This window comes from Mytilus californianus, unplaced genomic scaffold (assembly GCF_021869535.1).
Source record: "Mytilus californianus isolate M0D057914Y unplaced genomic scaffold, xbMytCali1.0.p SCAF_15, whole genome shotgun sequence".
Lineage (NCBI taxonomy): Eukaryota > Metazoa > Mollusca > Bivalvia > Mytilida > Mytilidae > Mytilus > Mytilus californianus.
The window spans coordinates 8,026,064-8,051,935 of record NW_026262637.1 but is presented as its reverse complement, the minus strand read 5'-3'; the positions used below and the strand labels follow the sequence as shown (position 1 = coordinate 8,051,935).

At 32.3% G+C, this 25,872-nt stretch overlaps 1 protein-coding gene across 1 annotated transcript; it reads left to right on the top strand.

Annotated features, from left to right (window-relative positions):
* Window positions 1-3,780: 3,780 nt before the first annotated feature.
* LOC127725320 (CAAX prenyl protease 1 homolog) lies at window positions 3,781-25,648 on the top strand. The gene is made up of 10 exons (XM_052232248.1): window positions 3,781-3,904; window positions 13,175-13,321; window positions 16,926-17,012; window positions 18,682-18,798; window positions 19,670-19,822; window positions 20,908-21,049; window positions 21,575-21,708; window positions 23,156-23,362; window positions 24,304-24,444; window positions 25,013-25,648. Exons 1-10 carry the CDS (start codon window positions 3,809-3,811, stop codon window positions 25,229-25,231), a joined length of 1,443 nt encoding a protein of 480 aa, XP_052088208.1. The 5' UTR covers window positions 3,781-3,808; the 3' UTR covers window positions 25,232-25,648.
* Window positions 25,649-25,872: the final 224 nt, after the last annotated feature.

The following is a 25,872-nucleotide window of genomic DNA, read 5'->3' as shown; positions in this document are numbered from 1 at the left end:
GCAGCACGAGTATCGCCTTCAACAAAGTTTTTTTGTTGTTGTATGAAATGTATTTATCATTTTTTATAGTATATAATAATGTATCTATTAATATTACGTAAAAACTTTTTCTTGCGTTAAAAAGATTTCCATAAAAGATGCAACCTCCCGCTCTTTACATTTATACTGAAATACATTATAATATATGTCATTTAATTCTCTACATATTTTTATTATTAAATAATGAGTTAGGATGGTCCTATGGCAATTTTAGTTAGGACTGTCGTAAGATAGCCTTGTTTTATATCCTCAGACATGTCTCAGACACGTCCTAGGACCATCCTAAATAATGTCCTAAGACATATATTAGGACATATCCTTCAGTTGGACACTTTCATTGACATGGTCCCAGGGTCTTCTTTAATATTAACCGGTAATCGTGGTAGTCCCCGTAGAATAGATCTGACAGTTCTAGTATCATATCTACTTTTTTATTTCAGAAATGTATTCCGATTGAATTTTCCTCGGAGTTCAGTATTTTTGTGATTTTACTTTTCACTAAATTACAAACTACCTATTCTAGAGGTGGCGTGAATCAGATGTGGATCCTAAAAAATTCAAAAGATCTTTTGGAGTACATATAATCTAACACTCTTTCATCTTGCAATTGTATTAAAACATTTGACTTTTCTACACTTTACACAAGTATTCCCCATTCCAAACTAAAAGACAAATTAAAAGAGTTGGTCCTGCTTTGTTTCATAAAAAAGAATGGCCAACGTAGATACAAGTATCTTGTCTTAGTAAACTTTTTTAAGGATAAATCCTACTTTGTAAAAAATAACTCTGATTTAAACAACACATTTTCTGAAACTGACATTATCAAGATGCTTGATTTCTTGATTGACAACATATTTGTTACGTTCGGAGAACGTGTTTTTCAACAAACAATCGACATTCCAATGGGAACAAACTAAGCCCCTCTTCTTGCCGACTTGTTCCTTTATTCATATGCAGCTGACTTCATACAGGAACTTCTTAGGAAGAAAGAAAAGAAGTTAGCAGTATCATTTAACTTTACTTTCCGCTATATAGATTATGTTCTCTTACTAAATAATTCAACATTTGGTGACTATGTTGAACGCATCTATCCCATCGAAAATGAGATAAGGGATACAACAGATACAGTTAAGTCTGTCTCATATCTTGACTTACATCTAGAAATTGACAATGAGGGTCGGTTAAAAACAAAACTTTACGACAAAAGAGATGATTTCAGCTCCAAATTGTGAACTTTCCATTTCTATGTAGCAACATTCCAGCAGCGCCTGCATACGGAGTATATATCTCCCATTTGATACTATATTCCAGGACTTGTGTTTCCTATCATGATTTACTTGACAGAGGGTTGGTTGCTGCTCACAAGGAAGCTATTAAACTAAGAGTTCCAAGTGGTGAAGTTGAAATCATTTCTTCGTAAGTTTTACGGACGCCATCACGAGTTGGATGACCGTTATGGAATATCCGTTTCACAGATGATAACGGATTATGTTCATAATGTCGTAACTACAATCCCGTCCCCTCTTCCCGAATGTGACCAACCGAATTAGACTTATTATCGGGTTTGTACTAAAATGAGCAAAAATAGAAAATATGCTATTTTTCCTGCTCTAGGTGAGCGGAAACCGAATTTGAGAGTAAAAAAAGATTTTGTTTACATATATATGCAATTCAGAGAATTGATTCTTATTTCAGAAGCAAATTTGATTTAAACATTTAAACTTCTTTTATTTTGAAGCTATGTATGGATTTTGTTAGATTGTATATTGTTTTATCAAATTTATATGCAATGAGATTTTTTACTTTTATTTTTTTTTACAACATACTGCTAACAAATCTGAGATTTTTTTCTAATGCATACATGTAGCATTAGACTGTGGCTTATTCTAGAAGTTATTGCAACAAGAACTACATGTTTTGATATGATTTCATTTCTACAAAAGGATGCTCAATATTTTTATCTTTATTTCTTTTTACAAATTCTTATTATCATTTTGACTGATAAATGTTTTAAACGATTATATCTGGGACTATTGTACTGTCTAGCATAATAGTCCCAGATTATATATTGTATCTCAAAAAAGGCTGTTGCTGTTATCTTATTTAACTATATTAGTAATAATTTGATTCTTTTTTGTTGACAATACACATTTTCGTAGTATACTTTTCAAAAGAAAAGATTAAAATTCACTCTTTATAAGGAACCGGCAAAATAACAAATTCACTGTATTGCCGGCGCCGGCAAAATGTCCATTGCTATAGAAATATGCTATTTTGCCGGCTTTAATTAAGATATTTTAATGGGTTGCAAAAGTATAAAAAAAAATATCTGAGGAAAATAAAAGAATGATGCAATACATTATACAATACTGATTACAGAAATGAACGATGGACAGAATTAAGAAATCAACGTATTTTCATAGAAAATTTTGATAGCAAAATAAATATAAGAATTTAAAAGAATAAAGGTTATTTCAAGATAAAGAAAAATGGTTAAAAAATGTATAGATATAGAAATTAAGGATCCACCCACCCAGACACTCTTGAACACTTGATCCTGATTCAAACTTTTTTTTATTCCAATATTTATCAATTATCCTTTTTCATATTTTGTTTCATTTGAAAATGAATATATTTATTGTCAATTAGTACATCAAGATCGAGTAGTTTAGTTCCAAATTCACATATAATCCGGCTGGCCACGTTATTACCGGAGACCTCAACATTGTCAATAACACTTCCCTGCGAAATTTGTTATCCAAAGGTCCGAAATATCGTGAGCCTAATTCCATCAATTGGAAATGATACTTCAAAATACTGATGGATTCAGTCGAGGATTATGCCAGGCAATGGGCTAAACGCGAGAAAGAAGACGTAGATACTCTTTCCGAATGGATTAAGGCTGTGAGGTCGTTAATACAAATCCGAATTAAGAAACTAAACGGGTTTATTAATACCCACGCTACGTCAATTTTTAAAGACCCAAATGTTGCAAAACACTTGTCCTACCTCCATGACAAATATGTTTTTGTCCCCGCAGATGAAGCCCCAAACAACATCGTTTTTGTGTGTAAATATCATTACATAAACTGCTTGATAAATGAATTAGGTATTGACAATTCATTTGGAAACTCAACATATACCCTCACGACACTTACCAAAGAGGAAATCCTGGATAATCATAGGTCTGTTCTATGTTCCTTTGGAATTTCAACCAAAAATGAAGAACTGGATCTTCCATCACTGTATTGGATACCTAAACTACATAAGTGTCCTTACAAACAACGGTATATTGCTGGGTCTTCCAAGTGCTCCACGAAACCTCTTTCTAAATTATTAACATCTATTTTATCAGCAATCACAGCTGGGCTCCAAAGTTATTGTGTAACTGCCTATTCTAGAGGTGGCGTGAATCAGATGTGGATACTAAAAAATTCCAAAGATCTTTTAGAGTACATACAATCTAAGACTAAATTTTTAGTCATAACTGTATATTATATGTAGTTTTGATAATACAAAATTATGACAGAGATATAGTTTTTAATTTTAATAATCAGAGCGAGTATTACACTGATCTATCAGGGGCGAGTTGGTAAACAACAGTGGGGCGATTATTTAAAAGTGGGGCGAATTAGTGTGGGGCGATTGCCTGTGGGGCGAGTTGTCTTGCTTCCATCTTATCGTTCTAGCTTTTATCCGGAAAATCGAGTTGTTCCCGTATCGAGCTAGATTTTACACCGGCAAACTAAGCACATTTCCGGTTTTAACAATGACGATGGATATCCTCGAAAATAACATACTTTTGGCTGTTTTAGCATTCTCATGGCTAATGTACATTTGGGAAGAATACCTTGGAGCACGACAGGTTATTAATTCTTCACGACAAAGTGTGTTAGTCCTTAAGAGTTGTAAAAACTCATAGCAGGTTGTGACCACTCGCCCAATATTGGATATAATTTTTTATATTTAGACATGTTTTGTGTGTCATTTTTGAAAGTCCATACCTATCCTACCACATTTAGGTGTACTACATTATGATTGGTCGTTTTTTACACCTCAGAATTTACTCTGAATACAGCCAAACACATGCAGATGGAAAAGTTTTAAGCCCTAACAATACATTCATTAGATATATAAATGCATGTTGTGATTCAGAGAGATTAAATTAATCCCCGAGTCTGTAGCAATTTTCTGATTTTTCCAGACTCAAAATCTGTTTTCAAGCCATATCAAGTCTATTCCGGAAAAATATTTCCCAACTACCTCGCCTCAACCAGTGCCTTTTACACCTGAAGCACCATTCTGTATACCTGAAGCAGGTCAAAATTGATCAGAAGACATATCAGTATTCCAGCTAGCATGAAATGGAGGGGCGCCGCATCCCGCCCCCGAAATTTTGCGCCCCTCTGCCCTTCTGCCCTTCTGATGCGCCCCTCTGTGCCCTTTTGAAAAAAGTTTAAAAAACGATCTTTTTTCCTCATATCGTCGCCATTTTGTTGAGTTCTTTATACACACACTTCATTAAGACAACAGATTAAAATTGTTGACACTTATTACCTGTATATAATCACCTATTTGATTAGAGTCAATTACTTAATCAGGTGAAATTTACGACCCTGTCTAATCCCTTTGCCCTGAAGCACCAAAACATCCAAGTTAAATGAATTGATTTTTTAACACCTGCGATGCAAAACAGAATTTATAAAATAAATGTGAACGATGTTCATTTCTATTGCCATGATTGCATTTGTTATTTATAAAATAACGTTCATTAAAAAAAAATCATTCCAATAGTATATTGTAAAACGTCAACACACAAAATGCCGACAAAAAAAAAAGAAAAATTGACCAACTCGAAAATGACAAGAAGAAAATATCAAAGACTTGCCAGTCTATTACATCTTTTTTTCAAGAATAATGACCATCAAAGGTAAAAAAATAATTTAATTCTTTACTTTTATGAAAAATCGAGAAGAAGAAATTACGGTTTCTATCAGATATCGTAATTGTTCTTCTATTGTAAATACCGCCGATTACGGAGCACTCGAAAGTCCGATTTTTATATCATTTTTCTTGAATTGAAATCCATTTTGACTAACTTTAATATTGATATTATTAGATACGCTCAACATGAAATATACGGAGATGCTTGTTGAATTGATAATAAACTTTCAAAGTTGAATTAATTTATTATTGTGCCGATTACGGAGCTCTCGAAAGTCCGATTTTTGTATCAATTTTCTTATTGAAATCCGTTTTGACAAACTTATTGATATTATTAGATACGCTCAACATGAAATATACAGTAGATTTTGACACTAAAGTCAGAGAGTGCTTTCTCAATGGATTAATTGAAAATATAACAGTTAGATTTAAGGATGCTGACACAATCGATCTGTTGGCCATTTCAGACCTTACAGGAACAGACAGCATTGAAACATTGTATGGTTATACAGAGATAGAAGCTCTGGCAAATACATTTGACATGGACCCTGAAACTCTCCTTATTCAATGGCAGGACTTTATAGCTCTTGTGTCATCAGCAGAACTTACAGATCGTTCCTTACCTAGTCTGCTAGAGCTATTTCATTCACCTTGTCATAAGGATAAAAACCTATTATATATGTTCCCTCTTGTTGCAAAACTATTCAGTGTTGCAATAATACAACCACTCAGTACAGCAGAGGTGGAGAGAATATTCCCTCAGGTCAAATTGATAAAGACAAGTCACAGGGCAAACTTGAAAACACAGACATTAACAAAAATATTAACTGTAAAATTCAACTGTGATGAAACTAAATTTGAAAAAATTCTTGATCAATGTGTGACAACCTTCTTTAAAGAGAAAAACAGAAGACTTGTCAATGTTGTTTAATATTTATTTGCATTTGAACTCTTCTTTGAAAAAATCTGTAGTTCTGAAAGAGAAATGAATATAGTAATGACTAATCTCAGTTTGATTTTAACTTATATGTTCTAAATAAATGATTTTTAAACTTGTATATGATAGTATAGAGTATTTAACTTAGCTACTTGCTTCCTAAAAATATGTCATTATGTAGTAATATTAAGTATTTGATTTTTTTCAGTGAGAACGCGCTAAAGTGCCCTTTTTTAATAACGCGCCCCTCTATTTTCAAATCCTAGCTGGAACACTGCAGCTTTTCAGAATCCTTTAAAATTTTGAAAATAACTTACCTTTCAGGGTTGAAACTTAACTTTGTAAGGCCAGTAGCCAGCTGGGCTACTAGACTTGAAAATCAGTTAGCCCAGACAAAAAGTTAGTAGCCCACTTCATTTCACTATGAGTATCACTGGTGAAGCCCGTGAAGCGGGCTGAACTTGCTAGGGGGGTTTGGGGGCATGCCCCCCCAGGAAAATTTTGAAATTTTAGACTCAAAACCCTGCATTCTGAGCATACCTGGAGGTGATTTAGATGCATGGGAAAATGTAAATTTTGTCTTATTTTTGTTGTTGACTTCCATTGAATTCAATCAGTCAGGGGTGCTACTTAAACAAGTGATTTCATCATCACTTATTTCAGTGATTTGATAAATTCAGTTATCACCTATTTAAGTGATTTTAGTGTTTTCTTTGATCTTCAAATGCTAATTTCATTGATTTTCCATATTTTCACAATCTTTTCTATAATTTTCCTACATAAATCAATTATCCTTTTTTCTTTGTATATTAATTTCACCAGTGCGCTTGGGCAGTAAGTTAGTGCGCTAAAGCTTTTAAAAGTACCCTTGGGAATTTTTCTGTAATCAAAAATTCATTAACTACTCTTACTATCAGACAAAGATCAACAATATTAGGTAACCTGATTGGTTTTCTTTAGAGTTAGAATGATCTACTTCAAGGTTATGACCTGATCTACAAACTATTCCAGTTTTTGCATATTTTAAAAAAACTGTAAAAGTGTCAGGCTTATCAAGCAAAAGACAATTTCTGCATATACATAGTTGTTTTTTCAATGGAATTGTTGTCTTTTTACCAATAAAATAATCAAGCTTGTGGGAAAAATATCAAGAAAATGTTATAAACACTTATTAAAGTGATTACATTTTAACTTCTAAAATTACTTGTTTCAATGATTTTAAAAAGTCTGTGTGAAAATTTTTAATATTTCACAGCCAAAATCACTTGAGGGAGTGATTCTGAAATCACTTGTTTAAGTAGTACCCCTGACTGTCAATCAAATTTAATAAAAAAAAAATCATTTACCAAATGGGAATCTTCATGCCCTGTGTACCAGTTTTTATACGACCGCAAAAATTAAAAATTTTTTGGTCGTATATTGGTATGTATTTGGCGTCGTCGTAGTTGTCGTCGTCTGGCGTCGTCCGAAGACACATTGGTTTTCGCACTCTAACTTTAGTTTAAGTGAATGGATCTCCATGAAATTTTACCATAAGGTTCAATACCACGAAAGGAAGGTTGGGATTGATTTTGGGGGTTATGGTACCAACAGTTAAGGAATTAGGGGCCAAAAAGGGGCCAAAAAATTAGCATTTTTGTAACTTCCAGACAATAACTTGTGTGTAAGTGTATGGATCTCTCTGACATTGTACCACAAGGTTCCATATCACAAAGGGAAGGCTGTAATTGATTTTGGGGGTAATTGCCTCAAAATTTTAGGAATTGGGGGCCAAAAAAGGGGCAAAAAACAAGCATTTTTCTAGTTTCATGACAATAACTTGTGTGTAAGTGTTTGGATATTTCTGAAATTGTACTACAAGGTTCCATATCACAAAGGGAAAGCTGGAATTGAGTTTGGGGGTAATTGCCCAAAACATGTAGGAATTGGGGGCCAAAAAGGGGCCAAAAATAAGCATTTTTCTAGTTTCCAGACAATAACTTGTGTTCAAGTGTATGGATCTCTCTGAAATTGTACTGCAAGGTACCATACCACAAAGGGAAGGCTGGGATTGAGTTTGGGGGTGATGAATCATAAGGGGGTTCAAAAAATTTGGGGGGGGGATTTTTTTTTTTCTTTTTTTTTCTTTTTTTCCTTTTTTTTTTCTTTTAAAATTTTCCATTTTAAGTTGGTTATTTCTGATTTATATTTAAAAGCAAATAATAATGATATGGTAGGAGATACACACCAAACCGGTTGTGTAAATTATTATATAATAAGTATTGTGCAATAATAGCAAGAAATTTTCACAGGACAGTATTGCACAATAGCAAGAAATCTTCAATTGCACAGTATTGCGCAATAGCAAGAAATCTTCAATTGCACAGTATTGCGCAATAGCAAGAAATATCCAATAGCACAATATTGCACAATAGCAAGAAATTGTCAATTGTACAGTATTGCGCAATAGCAAGAAATATTCAATTGCACAGTATTGTGCAAAAGAAGATACTTCGTATAAATTGCTTATTTCTCGATCAATTTCAATGGGGTTTTATTCTTGAATTATTGGGGTCTTTAATATGCTGAATCTAATCGTGTATTAAGTTTTTTGGATTTTGGGCCCCGTTTTTAAATTGGTCGACATTGAGGTCCAAAGGGTCCAAAATTTAACTTTGTTTGATTTCATCAAAAATTGAATTATTGGGGTTCTTTGATATGCCGAATCTTACCGTGTATTTAGATTCTTAATTTTTGGTTCGTTTTTAAATTGGTCTACATTAAGGTCCAAAGGGTCCAAAATTAAACTTAGTTTGATTTTAACAAAAATTGAATTTTTAGGGTTCTTTGATATGCTGAATCTAAACATGTATTTAGATTTTTGATTATGGGCCCAGTTTTCAAGTTGGTCCAAATCGGGGTCCAAAATTAAACTTTGTTTGATTTCAACAAAAATTGAATATATGGGGTTCTTTGATATGCTGAATCTAACCATGTATTTAGATTCTTGATTTTTGGGCCCCTTTATCAACTTTGTCCACATTGAGGTCAAAAGGGTCCAAAATTAAACTTTGTTTGATTTCATCAAAAATTGAATTCTTGGGGTTCTTTGATATGCTGAATCTAACCATGTATTTAGATTTTGGATATTGGACCATAAAAGGTGAATGTCCAATTTAAAATTTTTAAGTTCTCAGACCACATTCATTCTGTGTCAGAAACCTATGCTGTGTCAAATATTTAATCACAATCCAAATTCAGAGCTGTATCAAGCTTGAATGTTGTGTCCATACTTGCCCCAACTGTTCAGGGTTCGACCTCTGAGGTCGTATCAAGCTGCGCCCTGCGGAGCATTTTATTTTTTTAATATCTTTTTAAGGCAACTAAAGAATTCTCTGTCCTTAAATACATGTAGATGATCGATGAAATATTTAATTTTATTTCTTTAATAATCTAATTGATCGATTTATTTTGCGTAACTACATACATTTGTAAACAAATAACCCCCCTTATTTCTCAAAAGACTTGTACACGTATTTCAAAAGCATTGTCATAAAATTGATATCTCCTCTGATTTTTCTTTGTTGTAAACTGTTCAGTAAGTAGGAAACTAAAATCATTTTGAACTAATGTTATTTATTTGTGGTCGACAATATTCTACTTTCGTTTTTGACCTTCATTCTCTGGACATCACGTGGGCTTTGAAAAGGGAACTACAAAAGGTACGGTTTTCCAGATTCTTAACAACATTATATATTATACGTTCTTTTATTTGACTGATATTATTTCATAACATGCTATTGTCATCTTCTATGAATTTCTTCGCTTTCTTGAAGCCAAAACTGAACAGGGTATTTGATCGCTTCATATTGTAAATGACCATCGGAACGTCTCTCTTGTTATCCTTGCAAACATACGATACTTTCCAAACTTTAAATAAACGACCAATCAGTGACCTGAATTAACGTGAACTATATTTAGTCAAAGGTAAACACTGATTTTACATCCTTGTTTATCGCGACCGCGACTTTGCAACAATACGACTTTTGCCTGTATACATTTTAAAAAGATTTTTTTCTCTTTTTGAATTTATATTTTTGTCAGTGAAGTAGCCGGCACTTGGAGCCATGGTAAATAGCGGATTTCCGTCTGTCAAGTACTTTGTTTTCAATTCGCCACCTGGGCTACCACAACTGAATAAAAAGATCGCCCAGGTCAATTTTTTCCCTGCCTTTAAATGTAGTTATCATGGTTGTAGACCCATTTTATAATGGAAAAATGAATCCGTACACAACTGACATGACTGAGGGATTTAGTGTAAATACACTCTCAGAAAGGCATGACCTTGAATACCTTGTAAACATGTATCGTTAATATACAAAAATAATCCTGTTTGGTTTCTTTTGAATTATTTGATGAAGAGACACGATGTCTTTTTCAATCATAAACCAGATAAACATTGACAAATTCTTGTATAGTTTCAGATTATTCCTGAAAATCAAATGGACAGGCTTTAAGCCAGATTTGTTTAGCTTAATTAACATGATTAAGTTAGGAAAGCATAAAGAGAAAATGCCTCGAACATCAATTTATTCCAACCAATTTTCTTTGTTTTAACACTTATTATATAATCATGATAATTACATCAATGCCAAAACAGAGCACAATATTACAGTCATGTCTTTTGAATGAGCTGTCCATGCGTAATTGAGTTTTCTAATAAATCATTGTACACTTCAGTTACTGTATATCATGTATATAAACTTTTTTCAAGGTGAATTTATTTTTATGAATTTCGCGGTAGTTATATTTTTGCAAAAATAAATACATGCGAATACAAATGCAGCTTAAATGGATGTAAAGACCTTTGAATAATTTTCTTGGGAATTTACAACTGTACTGTGGAACTGTTCAAACAACACATGTGATCCATAAAAAAATAATGACCTAAGCCAAATCTGATAGTTTTAGTGTGTAACTACAAATGAACATGATGAATCTGAGAATAATCTCTAACGGACGACTGTTTTGATGATTGAATAATCTTTGTTTATTTTATAAACAACATCACTGACCTGTTCTTTATTAGTTATTATATCTTGATTAACAAATAAAGGCTTAATGAAAATTTAAATATTCCATGAAAATATATACAAATACAAAACTTTTTTTTAAAATGTTTTGATATTTTCAGCAATACAGCGAAATTAAGTACACACAAATTCATCAGAAAAAACGATTTCGCGAAAATAAGTATACGTGAAAAAAAGTACATATACATGTACAGTATGTCATCCAACATAAAAAATTCTGCTATATGTTCAACGCATATGTTATTATTGCTTCTTCTTGAGAATATCTCTAGAAGAGGTCCAGATTCTTTTTTTTTTCTTGAGATGTTCAGAAGAAAGCAATAAAACATGCCCTTGTATTGTAAAGATTGATAATGATATGGACAACCTAAGAACAATCACATGACAATAGAAATCTACACAAAAATAGATGATTTAAACAGTTTAAAGTCATACCTGTCAACTGACCCATAAAGAAAGGTTAAAGCCAGTCAAGCTTGTCATACAATTTTGGCCTGATTTATAAAATCTGCCATTTTCAAATATCAATTATCCCATTAAATTTAAAATCATTTTAAAACAATGTGAACATCTTTTTACATACATGTATCTGTTGGAGAGATAGAAGTGCTTAGACGATTTTCAACCATTTATTTTTATGCCTCCACTGTAGGGCATTAACATATTTACATCCATACGTCCCAAAATTGGTTTCCATTCTCTAACTTTAGTTTGTCTTAACCAAACCTTATGAAACTTATACACAATGCTTATTACAACAAAACACAGATCAAGTTTGAATTTGGGTGGCACCAATTTTACCTTTCAAGAGTTATGCCCTAAAACAGTTTCCGTTCTCAAACTGAAGTTTGCCTCTACCAAATCTTATACACAATGCTTTTTACCACAAAACACAGATCAAGTTTGAATTTTGGTGGCGTCACTTTTACCATTCTGGAGTTATGCCCCTTTACAAATGAATAAATTGCTGAATTTTTTTGTTTCCATTCTCTAACTTAAGTTTGCCGCAACCAAATACTATGAAACTTATACACAATCATGACAAAGCTTATTACCACAAAACTCAGATCAAGTTTGAATATTGGTGGCATAACTTTTACCATTCTAGAGTTATGACCCTTAACAAATGGAAAAATTGCTGGATTTTTGTTTGCGTTCTCTAACTTTAGTTTGCCTCAACCAAATGTTATGAAACTTATACACAATGCTTATTACCACAAAGCTCAGATCAAATACGAATTTGGGTAGGGTCACTTTTATCATTCTTGAGTTATGTCCCTTTATATTGTTATATGCAAGTAGGGGCATCATCTGTGTCCCATGGACACATTCCACATTTATTTGTTGACGCATAAAATCGATGATGTACTCTCACTGAGACTGCACAGAATGTAAAAACAGAAAATTATTCTTTCTCTTAATATTTATCTTCCTCCTATGTACATGTCCTACGATATATACATGATATATATAGGAGCACATTATCTACAGCTGATTTCTTTTTATATATAAAAATAAGATGATTTCCAATGAGACAGCCAAATGATATAGAAGAAGTATACAACTATATATAAGCCAACGTACGGCCTTCAACAATGAGCAAAACCCATACCTTATAGTTAGCTAAAAAAGGTCCCGAAATGATAAATATAAAACAATTCAAATAAGAAAAGGTAATGGCCGGATTTATGTACAAAACAACGAACGAAAAACAAATATGATATACAGCACCAAACAACAACCACTGAATTACAGGCTCCTGACTTGAGACAGGCACATACAGAATGTGGCGGGGTTAAACTAGTTTGTTGGTGCCAAACCCTCCCCTAAGTTGAGGCCCTAACCTATATGAATTTAATGAATAATGTAAATGGTTAATGTTAAATATTTTTATTAGAATCATTTTATCAACTTTTGATACATATATGTATGTAGAGATGATCATCATGATTATGTATAATGTAGTATATACATAAAACGAATTAATCCCCCAATGCATGCAAATGTAATATGCCCAAAGTATGCCTCTAGCACAGTGCTTGGGCATGTAGGGTATACATAGAAAATCTGCTTCATTTGAATATTGTTGGATAGTTGTCTCATCATGCATTGTGTCATGCTCATTGGCAATCACACCACATCTCCTTATTTTTATATTGTTTCTTTTTTTTCCTTTTTTCAGAGACAGCTGTATAGGACAGTTAAAACTGTGCCAGCTAGTTTAGAAGGGGTTCTAGACCAGGAGACTTTTACCAAAGCCAGATTGTATGGACTAGACAAGAGTATATTTGGTTGTTGGAGTTCACTGTATTCTCAAGTAGAAAGCACAGTAAGTCTTCAAAGGTCAACGTTGATTAGATAAAATTATTTATATTTCAATTATATTAATCAGTTTGTATAGCATTTAGATTGTTTGTGTTTTGCAGTCAAAATTATATTTACCAAAATAACGTTGTACACTTCAGGTATGGCTTTCTCAAATATTGTATTAGTTGGACCAGTCCTAAAAACCATTAAGACTATAACTGCTTTTATATCATGTACTGTGGATTCATTTTTATACGACCGCAAAAAAATTTTTGTGGTCGTATATTGGTATGACGTTGGCGTCGTCGTCGTCGTCGTCGTCGTCGTCGTCGTCGTCGTCGTCGTCCGGCGTCGTCCGAAGACACATTGGTTTTCGCACTCTAACTTTAGTTTAAGTGAATGGATCTTTATGAAATTTTACCACAAGGTTCAATACCACAAAAGGAAGGTTGGGATTGATTTTGGGGGTTATGGTAATAACAGTAAAGGAATTAGGGGCCAAAAATAAGCATTTTTGTAACTTCCAGACATAACATAGTGTATGGATCTCTCTGACATTGTACCACAAGGTTCCATATCACTAAAGGAATGCTGGGATTGATTTTGGGGGTAATTGCCTCCAAATTTTAGGAATTAGGGGCCAAAAAAGGGGCAAAAAACAAGCATTTTTCTAGTTTCATGACAATAACTTGTGTGTAAGTGTATGGATCTTTCTGAAATTGTACTACAAGGTTCCATATCACAAAGGGAAAGCTGGGTTTGAGTTTGGGGGTAATTGCCCTAAACGTTTAGGAATTTGGGGCCAAAAAGGGGCCAAAAAACACATTTTTTTCTAGTTTCCAGACAATAACTTGTGTTCAAGGGTATGGATCTCTCTGAAATTGTACTGCAAGGTACCATACCACAAAGGGAAGGCTGGGATTGAGTTTGGGGGTGATGAATCATAATGGGGGTTCAAAAAATTTTGGGGGGGGATTTATTTTTTTTTCCTTTTTTTTCTTTTTTTCCTTTTTTGTTTCTTTTAAAATTTTCCATTTTAAGTTGGTTATTTCTGATTTATATTTAAAATCAAATAATAATGATATGGTAGGAGATACACACCAAACAGGATGTGTAAATTATTATATAATAAGTATTGTGCAATAGCATGAAATTTTCAATTGCACAGTATTGCACAATAGCAAGAAATCTTCAATTGCACAGTATTGCGCAATAGCAAGAAATCTTCAATTGCACAGTATTGCGCAATAGCAAGAAATATCCAATAGCACAATATTGCGCAATAGCAAGAAATTGTCAATTGTACAGTATTGCGCAATAGCAAGAAATATTTAATAGCACAGGATTGTGCAAAAGAAGATACTTCCTATAAATTGCTTATTTCTTGACCAATTTCAATGGGGTTTTATTCTTGATTTCATGGGGTTCTTTAATATGCTGAATCTAACCGTGTATTTAGTTTTTGGATTTTGGGCCCCGTTTTTAAATTGGTCCACATTGAGGTCCAAAGGGTCCAAAATTAAATTTTGTTTGATTTCATCAAAAATTGAATTATTGGGGTTCTTTGATATGCCGAATCTAACTGTGTATTTAGATTCTTAAATTTTGGTTCCGTTTTCAAATTGGTCTACATTAAGGTCCAAAGGGTCCAAAATTAAACTTAGTTTGATTTTAACAAAAATTGAATTCTTAGGGTTCTTTGAAATGCTGAATCTAAACATGTATTTAGATTTTTGAATATGGGCCCAGTTTTCAAGTTGGTCCAAATCGGGGTCCAAAATTAAACTTTGTTTGATTTCAACAAAAATTGAATATGTGGGGTTCTTTGATATGCTGAATCTAACCATGTATTTAGATTTTTGATTTTTGGGCCCCGTTATCAACTTTGTCCACATTGAGGTCAAAAGGGTCCAAAATTAAACTTTGTTTGATTTCATCAAAAATTGAATTATTGGGGTTCTTTGATATGCCGAATCTAACCGTGTATTTAGATTCTTAATTTTTTGTTCCGTTTCAAATTGGTCTACATTAAGGTCCAAAGGGTCCAAAATTAAACTTAGTTTGATTTTAACAAAAATTGAATTCTTAGGGTTCTTTGATATGCTGAATCTAAACATGTATTTAGATTTTTGATTATGGGCCCAGTTTTCAAGTTGGTCCAAATCAGGGTCCAAAATTAAACTTTGTTTGATTTCAACAAAAATTGAATATATGGGGTTCTTTGATATGCTGAATCTAACCATGTATTTAGATTTTTGATTTTTGGGCCCCGTTATCAACTTTGTCCACATTGAGGTCAAAAGGGTCCAAAATTAAACTTTGTTTGATTTCATCAAAAATTGAATTCTTGGGGTTCTTTGATATGCTGAATCTAACCATGTATTTAGATTTTGGATATTGGACCATAATCATGATAATAGGTGAATGTCCAATTTAAAATTTTTTAAGTTCTTAGACCACATTCAATCTGTGTTAGAAACCTATGCTGTGTCAAATATTTAATCACAATCCAAATCCAAAGCTGTATCAAGCTTGAATGTTGTGTCCATACTTCCCCCAACTGTTCAGGGTTCGACCTCTGCGGTCGTATCAAGCTGCGCCCTGCGGAGCATTTTATTATTCGTGGTATACCAATTTTCGTGGGTTTCGTGGGTCACAGCAAACCACGAATTTAAGAATTCAACGAAGAATAATCCCGAGAAATGTATATGGAGTCGGATGTTTATTTCCGGTTATGTTATGCAGTTCTAGTATAGTGTTGACTGGCGATAAACATCATGAACATTGTAACATAACACGTGTTTTTATTGAAAGAAAATACAAGTATTTTGATTAAATCAATAATAAATATATCGAATATCAGTGATAATTTACTTTTTAAAATTGATTAAAACTGTTCATGGAAAATAACTGCAAGTTGTTAATTACCGTGTCATAGTTTGGTTTACTGGTGATTAAAAATCAATAGGATTAAGTACGGGGATATTGTCCGTAGGTAATATTGTTTATGACAGGAACATTTATTTTCACACCTTTTACTTATATGACTGTTTATTATATCGTAATAAGGGAAATGAGCTTTCAATCATAGAGTTTTAAATGCCTTATAAAATTCCGACAAGAATTTATAAATTGTAAAACAAACAAATAATTAGTTGTCTCTGTCCATTATTGTAATAGAAGTTTTCAATGAACACTTTAACCTAGAATGACCAAGCGAGGATTTTGACAATTCAAAACTTTTTCAATGAATTCCTTCTTTTTTGTTTGTTTTATTATTGATCAAACCAAGGAGGTTATATGATCTCCATAATCAAAAAGAAATCCACGAATTACGTATCTGATTTTTTTTTGTTTGTAATCAGCGATCCACGAATTTACGTATACCACGAAACGTCTTTTTTTCTCTATCCAGGAAAATTGATACCCACGAAAATAAATGAATCCACAGTATATGGAACAACCTTTTGTGAAACACCATTATCATGATTATGACACAATAAGTTTGAAATCTTAGATATATATAAATAAAAAAAAACCAAGTACATTCAGCATATGAATATATTGTCTAATAGTCAATATCTTATTTAATCTTATTACAATTATTATTCATTGTATTATTTCAGATGATCCTAATATTTGGAGGAATTCCATTTCTATGGACAGTTTCAACTGATACCATTGGATATTTTGGCTATGGTCCAGATTATGAGGTAGATCAAACTGTTTTCTATCAAATTAACGCAAGTATTTTGAATACAAATGAATTATACATTCATATTTGTGAATAGTTTATAAGGTTTCCTTTTCTTTTTTTCTCAAACCTACGAAACAATTCTGTAGGGATCATATTTCTACAAGGGATGACCACAGTTGCTCAGGATATATTAAAAATGTAACCAGAAGAGTGGGAGAGGGAACTTTCATAGCATGGAAAATAGCCTTCCTGTATAGTTTGTTAAGGAAAGGCTTATATGGGGCTTATGATCATGACAGTCCATATTTAAAATACTTCTTTCCATAGTTTTTATTTCTGTATGCCTGTGAATAGTGAACTGCTGTTATTAGTCCCCTACCGACGAAGTCAAAGGGGACTTTAGGTTTGCACTCCGTCTGTCTGTCTGTCGGCAGATCAGTTTTCCACACTTTTTTCTTCATGCTTGAAGATATTGATTTGATATTTGGTGTATTGTTTAATCATGACAAGTTACAGATCAAGTTCGAATTTTGTTCCAGTCTAATGATTTTTTGCAGAGTTATTGTCCTTGGACTTAGAAAATTCACTCAAATAATCAATTTTCCACATTTGTTTTCGTCATGCTTGAAGATATTGACTTGATATTTGGTATAAAGTATACACCATGACAAGTTATAGATCAAGTTAGCATTTTGTTCCAGTACAATGAATTTTTAACCAGTAGGGGACTATGTTTTGCCAGGTAATACTCACAGAATGCTTGTTTTTTCTGCTTTGCCTATGGTAGTAAGCTTAAGGGAGCATTATGTTTTCTGGTCTGCATAATTATCCTTCTGTCCAGTAGTCCATCCCCCCTATCAGTTAAAATTTTTTATGAAGTTGTGGTCACATCAATTGAAACTTAGTATACATATATGCATGTTTATAATGATTTGAAATAAATACATTCTTAGGTTAAGTTTTGGATTAAGGTATAAATTAAGGAAATGTATGATTGCTAATGAGACAACTATCCACCTGAGACTAAATGACGAAAATATTAGCAACTATAGGCCCTGTACAGCCTTCAACAATAAAGTTTACCATGAAGTTATGGTCACATCAACTTGAAAACACAATACACATGTTCAGTGTGATGCAAAATTTTTGAATGTAATGCCGAATTTTGATTTTAACCAAGAATTCAAGTTTTACATGATAGTTGACCATGATAACGTGAACAGTTTATTATACACATATTCTTGTAGTTTTCTATACTGATCATTATACTGTAAATTCAGAGATAATTGCAAGGATTTTATGCCCCCGCTGCTAGGCAAAGAGGCATTTAGTGTTACCCTTGACCGTCCGTCTGTCCTTTCGTTGGTCATTCGCTCAGTCGATCCCAAAAGTATTTTCACATACTATAAGCAAGCTTGAGCAGGGGGCATTTGTGTCCTCAGACACATTTTTTTTATTATTCATTTAAATGATGTGGCTACTTGTATTGCAATAATGAGAACACACATTCTGATATCAAATACATATATCTGTATGTTGCTTTTCCTGAAATCACAATTATTAAACTTGCATTTTGTTCATTTTTCGAAAATCGAAATAAGAAATTCACACAATAATTTCTTAATTTCCATGTTTTTTAAGATTAATGTTCATTTGTATAGTACTTCATTTGTACTTTGTTTCAGATTATGCTGTCCATAGTATTTATGTTGTATGCCCAGTTATACAGCACTATAACATCACAGCCCTGGTCATTGTATAGTACTTTTGTTTTGGAAGAAAAGCATGGTTTCAATAAACAGGTATGGATAAATGTTAAAAGGTGTGCATCATACTAAGTTTGAATCCTTCATGAACCTATGCATTTGTTTATGTTTTCTAACAATGTAAGTATATGAACTATATTTTTCAATTTAGGTTTGGTACTAATATGCTTTGTAATTAATTCACGGTCTTAAACTTCTTCTTTTTTAAAAGACATTGACCATGAAGCTAACGCCTAATTGAAATGCTACATAAACAATAATTTGAATGTAACTGTTCAGGATATGCATACATATTAAGGAGAGGATATTTGTTAATATACAAATATCCCAAAAATTTGTTACATGTTGTATATCTATATTTGTAACTGCCTCTGTGGTCTAGTAGTATCATGTTTGCCTCAAGTGCAGTAGGTAGTGGGTTTCAACCCAGCCGGGTCAAACCAAAGACTTGAAAATTGGTATTTATCGCTTCTCCCCTTAGTACAAAGTATTTAGAAGTAAGAGCAAAGACTGGTCAGCACGGAGTCAGAATTATGTATTGGGGTAGGATGACATGTCTTCCTGTGGACTATTACCTTGTGAACTAGCAAGTAAATTTTTGACTCAGTATGTCTGTCTAGTACAAAGCAGAGTTTAAAGTCGTATCATATAATCATAGTTTTGTTCTGAATATGCATTTAATTTGCCGCAAATGGTTAAACAGCCATCCATCCATAGATCTATATTTGTATTAGTAAAATGGCTGATTGCAGGATAAAGTGAGGGAAATGTGGCTGTCTCGTACATTTACGTAGAAGTTATAGCTTTCATTTAGTTGATGGCTATATACTTAATTAAAGCCTTCAAACCATTTTTTTCTGTACCAGTTGCTAGTATATTTCATTTATTATATGTTCTATAATTTCAGACCTTACCATTCTATATTAAAGACAGCATAAAGAAATTAGTAGTTGGTATGGCCTTAGCAATGCCTATTACAGCATTACTGATCTACATTATAAAGATTGGAGGGGACTACTTCTTTATTTACTGTTGGTTGTTTATATTTGTTGTCTCTTTGGTAAGTGCATATAACTTTTCTTTATAAGAATAAAGATTGGGTTAACTAGTATTGGATATATTTATCGCCAAAAAATTGCATCAAAGACTACAATAGCCATTTCAACCCTTCATTCTATCAATCATGTTGTCAATCAAAACATATTATAATTATTGTTATAGTTAGTTTGTGATAGAATTTTGAAAATTTAAAACTTTTTTTTTTGGCATGTTTTGAAGGCTAAACAAAAATTATGAGTGTTTAGAATTTCAACGGACATAGTGTATAAGACTTTTTTGTTATCATACCCTGTTTATATGGGAACCTTCTGCAATTTTGATACAATTCATTACCAAATGAAAACTTAGGCATTTTGTAGATTTATTTAATTTCATGTGTTGAAGAAAAATTGCATTTTTGTGGATATTTCATTTTGTGGTTTTTCAAAAGTTTGTATACAAGCCAATAAACAAGTTATACTTCGTTCAACATTTGAATTTGTAGTTTCCCTTTACCCACAAATTCAACGAAAATTGGTTCGCTACGAATAATAATGAATCCACAGAAAAACAATAGTGTAGGTAGAAAAAGAGATGCGAAAGATACCAAAGGGACATTCAAACTCACAAGTCAAAAATAAACTGACAATGCCATGGCTAAAAAAGAAAAAGACCAACAGACAAACAGACAAACAACAGTACACAAAACACAACATAGAAAACTAAAGACTGAGCAACACAAACCCCACCAAAAACTGAGGGTCAAAAGCACTAAACACAAGTAGTTGTTAATTTGGCCTATCAGGGTAGATTTTTAATGCATTCATGAAGTTTTAATCCCAATTTAAGTACTGTAAATTCAGAAATTATTGTGAAAAAACTGGAAGTGATAGGTTTCACAAAATAAAAAGAATTATCATTGCACAAAATTTATATGAGACACCATAACCAAATGAGTATGTCATGTCTGAAAATAATTTCATTTTTAATTGAAACATGAAAATTGTCAAGTTCTGATTTATATGCCTACATCATGGCTACACGACCTTAACACCTTTCAAGTCATTTATTACAACTGTTTATCAATCATATTTCTTCTTTCTCCAGGTATTAATTACTGTTTATGCTGACTACATAGCTCCACTTTTTGATAAGTTTACTCCCTTACCTGATGGAGATCTAAGGTCCAGGATAGAAGCTTTGGCTGCCAGTATTGACTTCCCTTTAAAGAAACTCTTTGTTGTTGAAGGTAATCAATAGCACTAGTACGTGTAGTTAATCATTTTCAAAATTGAAAAAATCTTAATTTAATAATATTCTGTCTTTCAGTTATACATCTGACATGCCATATTTTTCATTTATTTTTACTGAAACAATTTAATTGAGATCATTTTGGTCTTGAAAAAGGTTAGTATCTACCTGTGAGTATAGAATAAATGTTGGTTTCATATAGTTGTCATCTGATATATATTCAGTTACAGTTTATATAGATTAAAAAGTTATTATGAGATACAATACTAGGATAGTTAAGAGATATTTTATATAGACTATCATTTGAAAGAAAAATAATAAGATTGAAAACTAAAACTTTTGACAATTAAATTAAAATTGATGAAACTTTAAATTTTATTAGGATTATCTCCCCTAGACCAGATGTCTTATTTATGAAATTCATATTGTATTGTATTTTTCTTTCAAATGAATAATGTTTTTTTTTGTATAAAACAAAGCTAATTCAATGATCAAATTAAATGAGACTTAAATATTTTAACAGGATCTAAAAGATCAGCTCACAGCAATGCTTACTTCTATGGTTTCTTCAAGAACAAGAGGATAGTATTATTTGATACATTGTTAGAAGATTATTCTCCATTGAATAAAAAGGAGGAGGAAGAAAAGAAGCAGCAGGTATCTATAACTATAGTTATTATAAATAGAATAAGTACATTTCTTCTTTATGTCAAAAATACATTTCGTTCCATAACTGCAAACCCATTGGTATTTACTTAAAGCTATCGTTATTGCCAATCCTTGTTTTAACAGGCATAGACATATCTTTTGTCTAAAGTGTCTTGGATGAAATAAATTGTAAATTTCCTTGACAATATTTAAGAAATCCTAGACCCTATTTAATAAGATATCTCATATCCTGGTCTTTTGGTAGGCTGATGTGCAACAGTACCAAAGTGATAGTATTGTGATTGGTTTGCTCGTCATAATAAAGGGGTGTCATTGGTTAAACCACTTCTAGTCAAGCTTAAGATTTCTTAATATACTTGTTGCTTTTAGAAGTAAAAAGAAAGAGTAATTTGCCCAGTCAGAGTAATGTATTTGAATTTGGTGACAGGCAAAAAATTTGAACTGAAAAAATATATGCTGTCTCCTCCTATTTTTATACGCCCCTCAAAATTTTGACGGGACGTATTATGGTATACAAATGTCTGGCGTCCATCTGTACGGCATCCACATGTTGCACCATAACTTGAGAACAACTTATCCAAATTTCATGAAACTTAACATAATTGTTTCTTATGATGGTCAAACGATCTGTATACTTTTTGGTGAAAATAAGATTAAAACTTTTTGAGTTATGGGACTTTGTAACTTAAACAGGGGGTGTTTTTTTCACATGTCGCGCCGCATCTCAAAAAAGATTTATGTTTATTGCTTAAAACTTTACACACTTCTTAATTTATATTAATCTAAAGATCTGTATACTTTTTGGTGAAAATAAGATTAAAACTTTTTGAGTTATGGGACTTTGTAACTTAAACAGGGGGTGTTTTTTTCACATGTCGCGCCGCATCTCAAAAAAGATTTATGTTTATTGCTTAAAACTTTACACACTTCTTAATTTATATTAATCTAAAGATCTGTATACTTTTTGGTGATGATTCAAAATTTTATTTTAGAGTTATTGATTTTTTTTTTTAAAAAGGGGGTTTTCACATGTCGCGCCGTATCTCAGAAACGATTTATGATTATTGCATAAAACCTCACACACAAGACGACGGGCGTATCTTGTGTTCGTGGCGCAGCTGTTTATTTCACACCAGATGTCCAAAGAACTAGACATCAAATTGATGTTGGATTGAGTAATTAGACCAAAATAAGGTCATTGTTGCCACTCTGTCCTTTGTCACCACTCTGTCCTTTGTCACATTTTTGAAGGTCCAATTTTAAATGCCTTATTTTTCTTCTCAAAGACTTAAAACTTCAAACCAATCTTATTCATTTTTACAATGTATATCAAAATGAAACAATAACAGTATAGCAGGAAAATTGTCAGGCATCCAAGCTTTTATAGATGTACAAAATTAGGAAGTACTGTTGATATTCGTTTATATCTTTGTAGGAAAACACAGAAGGAAAAGAAGTACATGAAGGAAAGACAGAAGAAAAGAAGGAGGTAAAAGATAGTACAACAGGGAAGAAAGGAGAGGACGAAGAGAAGAAACACAAGAAACAAGGCTGTAATGATGATGAAATTCTGGCTGTTTTAGGTCATGAATTAGGTCACTGGAAGCTCAATCACAATCTAAAAAATCTGATAATAAGTAATGTAAGTCAGGAATTGTTATATTTAATTTCTGCATTTCCCAATGTTTAGGGCTGATTGAATCATTTAAAAGAAGTTTAGCAATCAAATGGCAACTATATGTTTGCTACATGTTTTACTTACAAATATATATACCCTATATCTCTTTTTATGCTTATTATATAGATTGAAATAAATTACTTTCTAACTTGTTAGGTTTATAAAAGCTGATTTGAAAAAAAACCTGAAATGTTGTTAAAATTCTCATCACTTAAGGTAGCTGGGGTGTCTTCCTCCATCTTGGATTTTGAAATAGCAGATAACAATCGGTCTAGATCTTTAATGAACAGGGCAAATTTTGAGAGTAATATGTTTTCTCAAACTTTGCCACATAAGGGCAGAGTAGATAACTCAGATATAAGGGGTGATAACTCAGATAAAGTGTGTTGTGAATTTACCTATTTTATTATGTTGCAAGAAAACGAGTCCGGTGACCCCTTTTTTTCTTTTTCTTATCTGAAAGCATATTATTAAAGCTATCTTCTCATATTTTATCTTTAAAATTTTATGGTGTAGTTTTCTTTTTATCACACAAAATTGGGTTTTCCATGTTTAATCTATACAAAATCTTACAATTTTGCACAACATGTAGTGTGAAAAAAAGCCTGGTGACCCATACGTTTATTATATTTTTGAAAAAAGCTTGACATAAATTACATTTTGTCAAATTATTAAAAAATTCTATGAATTTTAATTAAGACCCCCCCCCCCCCCATCTATCTTAAAAAGCTGAATTAAATCTGTTTTCATTTGCTTAAGAAAAAAGGGCTGACAGAAAATACATCATTTCATTTTTATTCCAATCAATCAATTTCTGTACACTGAAAGATTTTACCTTTATATATTTTGTTTATTTGTCATGTTGTATATATTTTGTTTATTTGTCATGTTGTATATATTTTCAGGTCAATACCTTTCTATGTTTTATGCTGTTTGCCATGTTGTTTAAGAGAGATGATCTATACCTTGCCTTTGGATTTACAACCAAACCTATCATTATTGGTCTCATCATTATATTCCAATTTATATTCTCACCGTACCATGTGGTAAGTATGATCTAAAAGGATAACACAACAAGACAATCAAAAACAATAAGACAGAGAACACTATATAGCTATCATGGCAAAAAAAAAGATCAACGAAACACAAACAACAGTCCACAATACTTAAGATTGAGTAACTGAAACATAATCAAATCCAAATTTGATTTTTCATGCTGATGTTCTTTTTTATACCCCTGCTGCAAGGGAAAAACACGCATTAAGTGTTACCATTCTCCTGTCCTTTTTGTCTTTCCCAATTTGATTGAAACGCAAGTTTGAGCAGTGGAATTCCTGTCCTCAGACAAGTTCTTTTATTTTTTTCAAATGCAATATAAAAACATTTCCTTGTTGATGTTTCAAATTACATGGTAAGCAGTCTGTTAGAAAGAGAAAAGATTGCCATGATACGTCTGTACATAATGTTTGTATGAATGAGTGTGAGCATGTACACATATTATATATCATATTATTGCAAAAAACCTAAAAACAATATTGGCAGACAGTATATGAAATATTTCACTCTATACTTAATGGTGTAGGAGCTTTCACATGTATCAAAATCTTATTTCAGATTCTTAACTTTTTGATGACAGTTAATAGTAGAAGATTTGAGTTCCAAGCTGATGCATTTGCTAAATCTTTGAAGATGGCCAAGGAACTAAAATCCTCTTTAATCAAGCTAAACAAAGACAATCTAGGATTTCCTGTCACAGACTGGCTATATTCTTCGTGGAACTACTCTCATCCACCATTATTAGAAAGACTGAAAGGATTAGAGAAGACTGACTGACATATTAAACATTTATAGATGTGTATGGGTCATTGAAGTTGCTGGGTTACTGTCTGATGATGATGTACCCATATCTTGTTGATATAGACATCTATTTTTAATGATTCTACACTGCCAAGGAGTACAATGTACTAATATGACAGAATTCACCTAAACGTTGGAATAGAAATTCACTAATAGCTAGTACTCATTTGTATTATCTGAACTCCTTTTGATTTTAAAAAACAGTGTTTTCAGAGAAAACCTGCATAATGTATGTAAATGGTGTATTGTAATAAATGTAAGAACATTATATTGAAATCCATACATTTATACTAGAAAAGGCTTTTTAAGGCTAAATGTTGAAATAGGTCTGAATCTGATTGAGAATTTAATGATGTAGTTATTGTCTCTGAATACACTGAAATATTTATTTTTTTTTTTTTTATCAATTACATGCAGCAATGTTCCTTATACTTTACTCACCAGATATGAATACTTTGGTCCTGATGGAAAGTCAATTACAGCTATTTACAAATAAGGGTCTAGTAAAACAAATTTTTCAAAGATCTTTACTAGATCTAAAAAAGGTTGTTACTTTGGTCCTGATGGAAAGTCTCATTTGGCAATGAGGGATAAAAACAGGACCAGACTGATCTGAT

Excerpts from the sequence above, each read along its gene's own strand:
- LOC127725320 (XM_052232248.1), top strand. The coding sequence starts at position 3,809 with ATGACGATGGATATCCTCGAAAATAACATACTTTTGGCTGTTTTAGCA. Across the intron at positions 19,823-20,907 it reads TTATATTTGTTGTCTCTTTG|GTATTAATTACTGTTTATGC; the intron begins GTAAGTGCATAT and ends TTCTTTCTCCAG. Across the intron at positions 21,050-21,574 it reads GAAACTCTTTGTTGTTGAAG|GATCTAAAAGATCAGCTCAC; the intron begins GTAATCAATAGC and ends ATATTTTAACAG.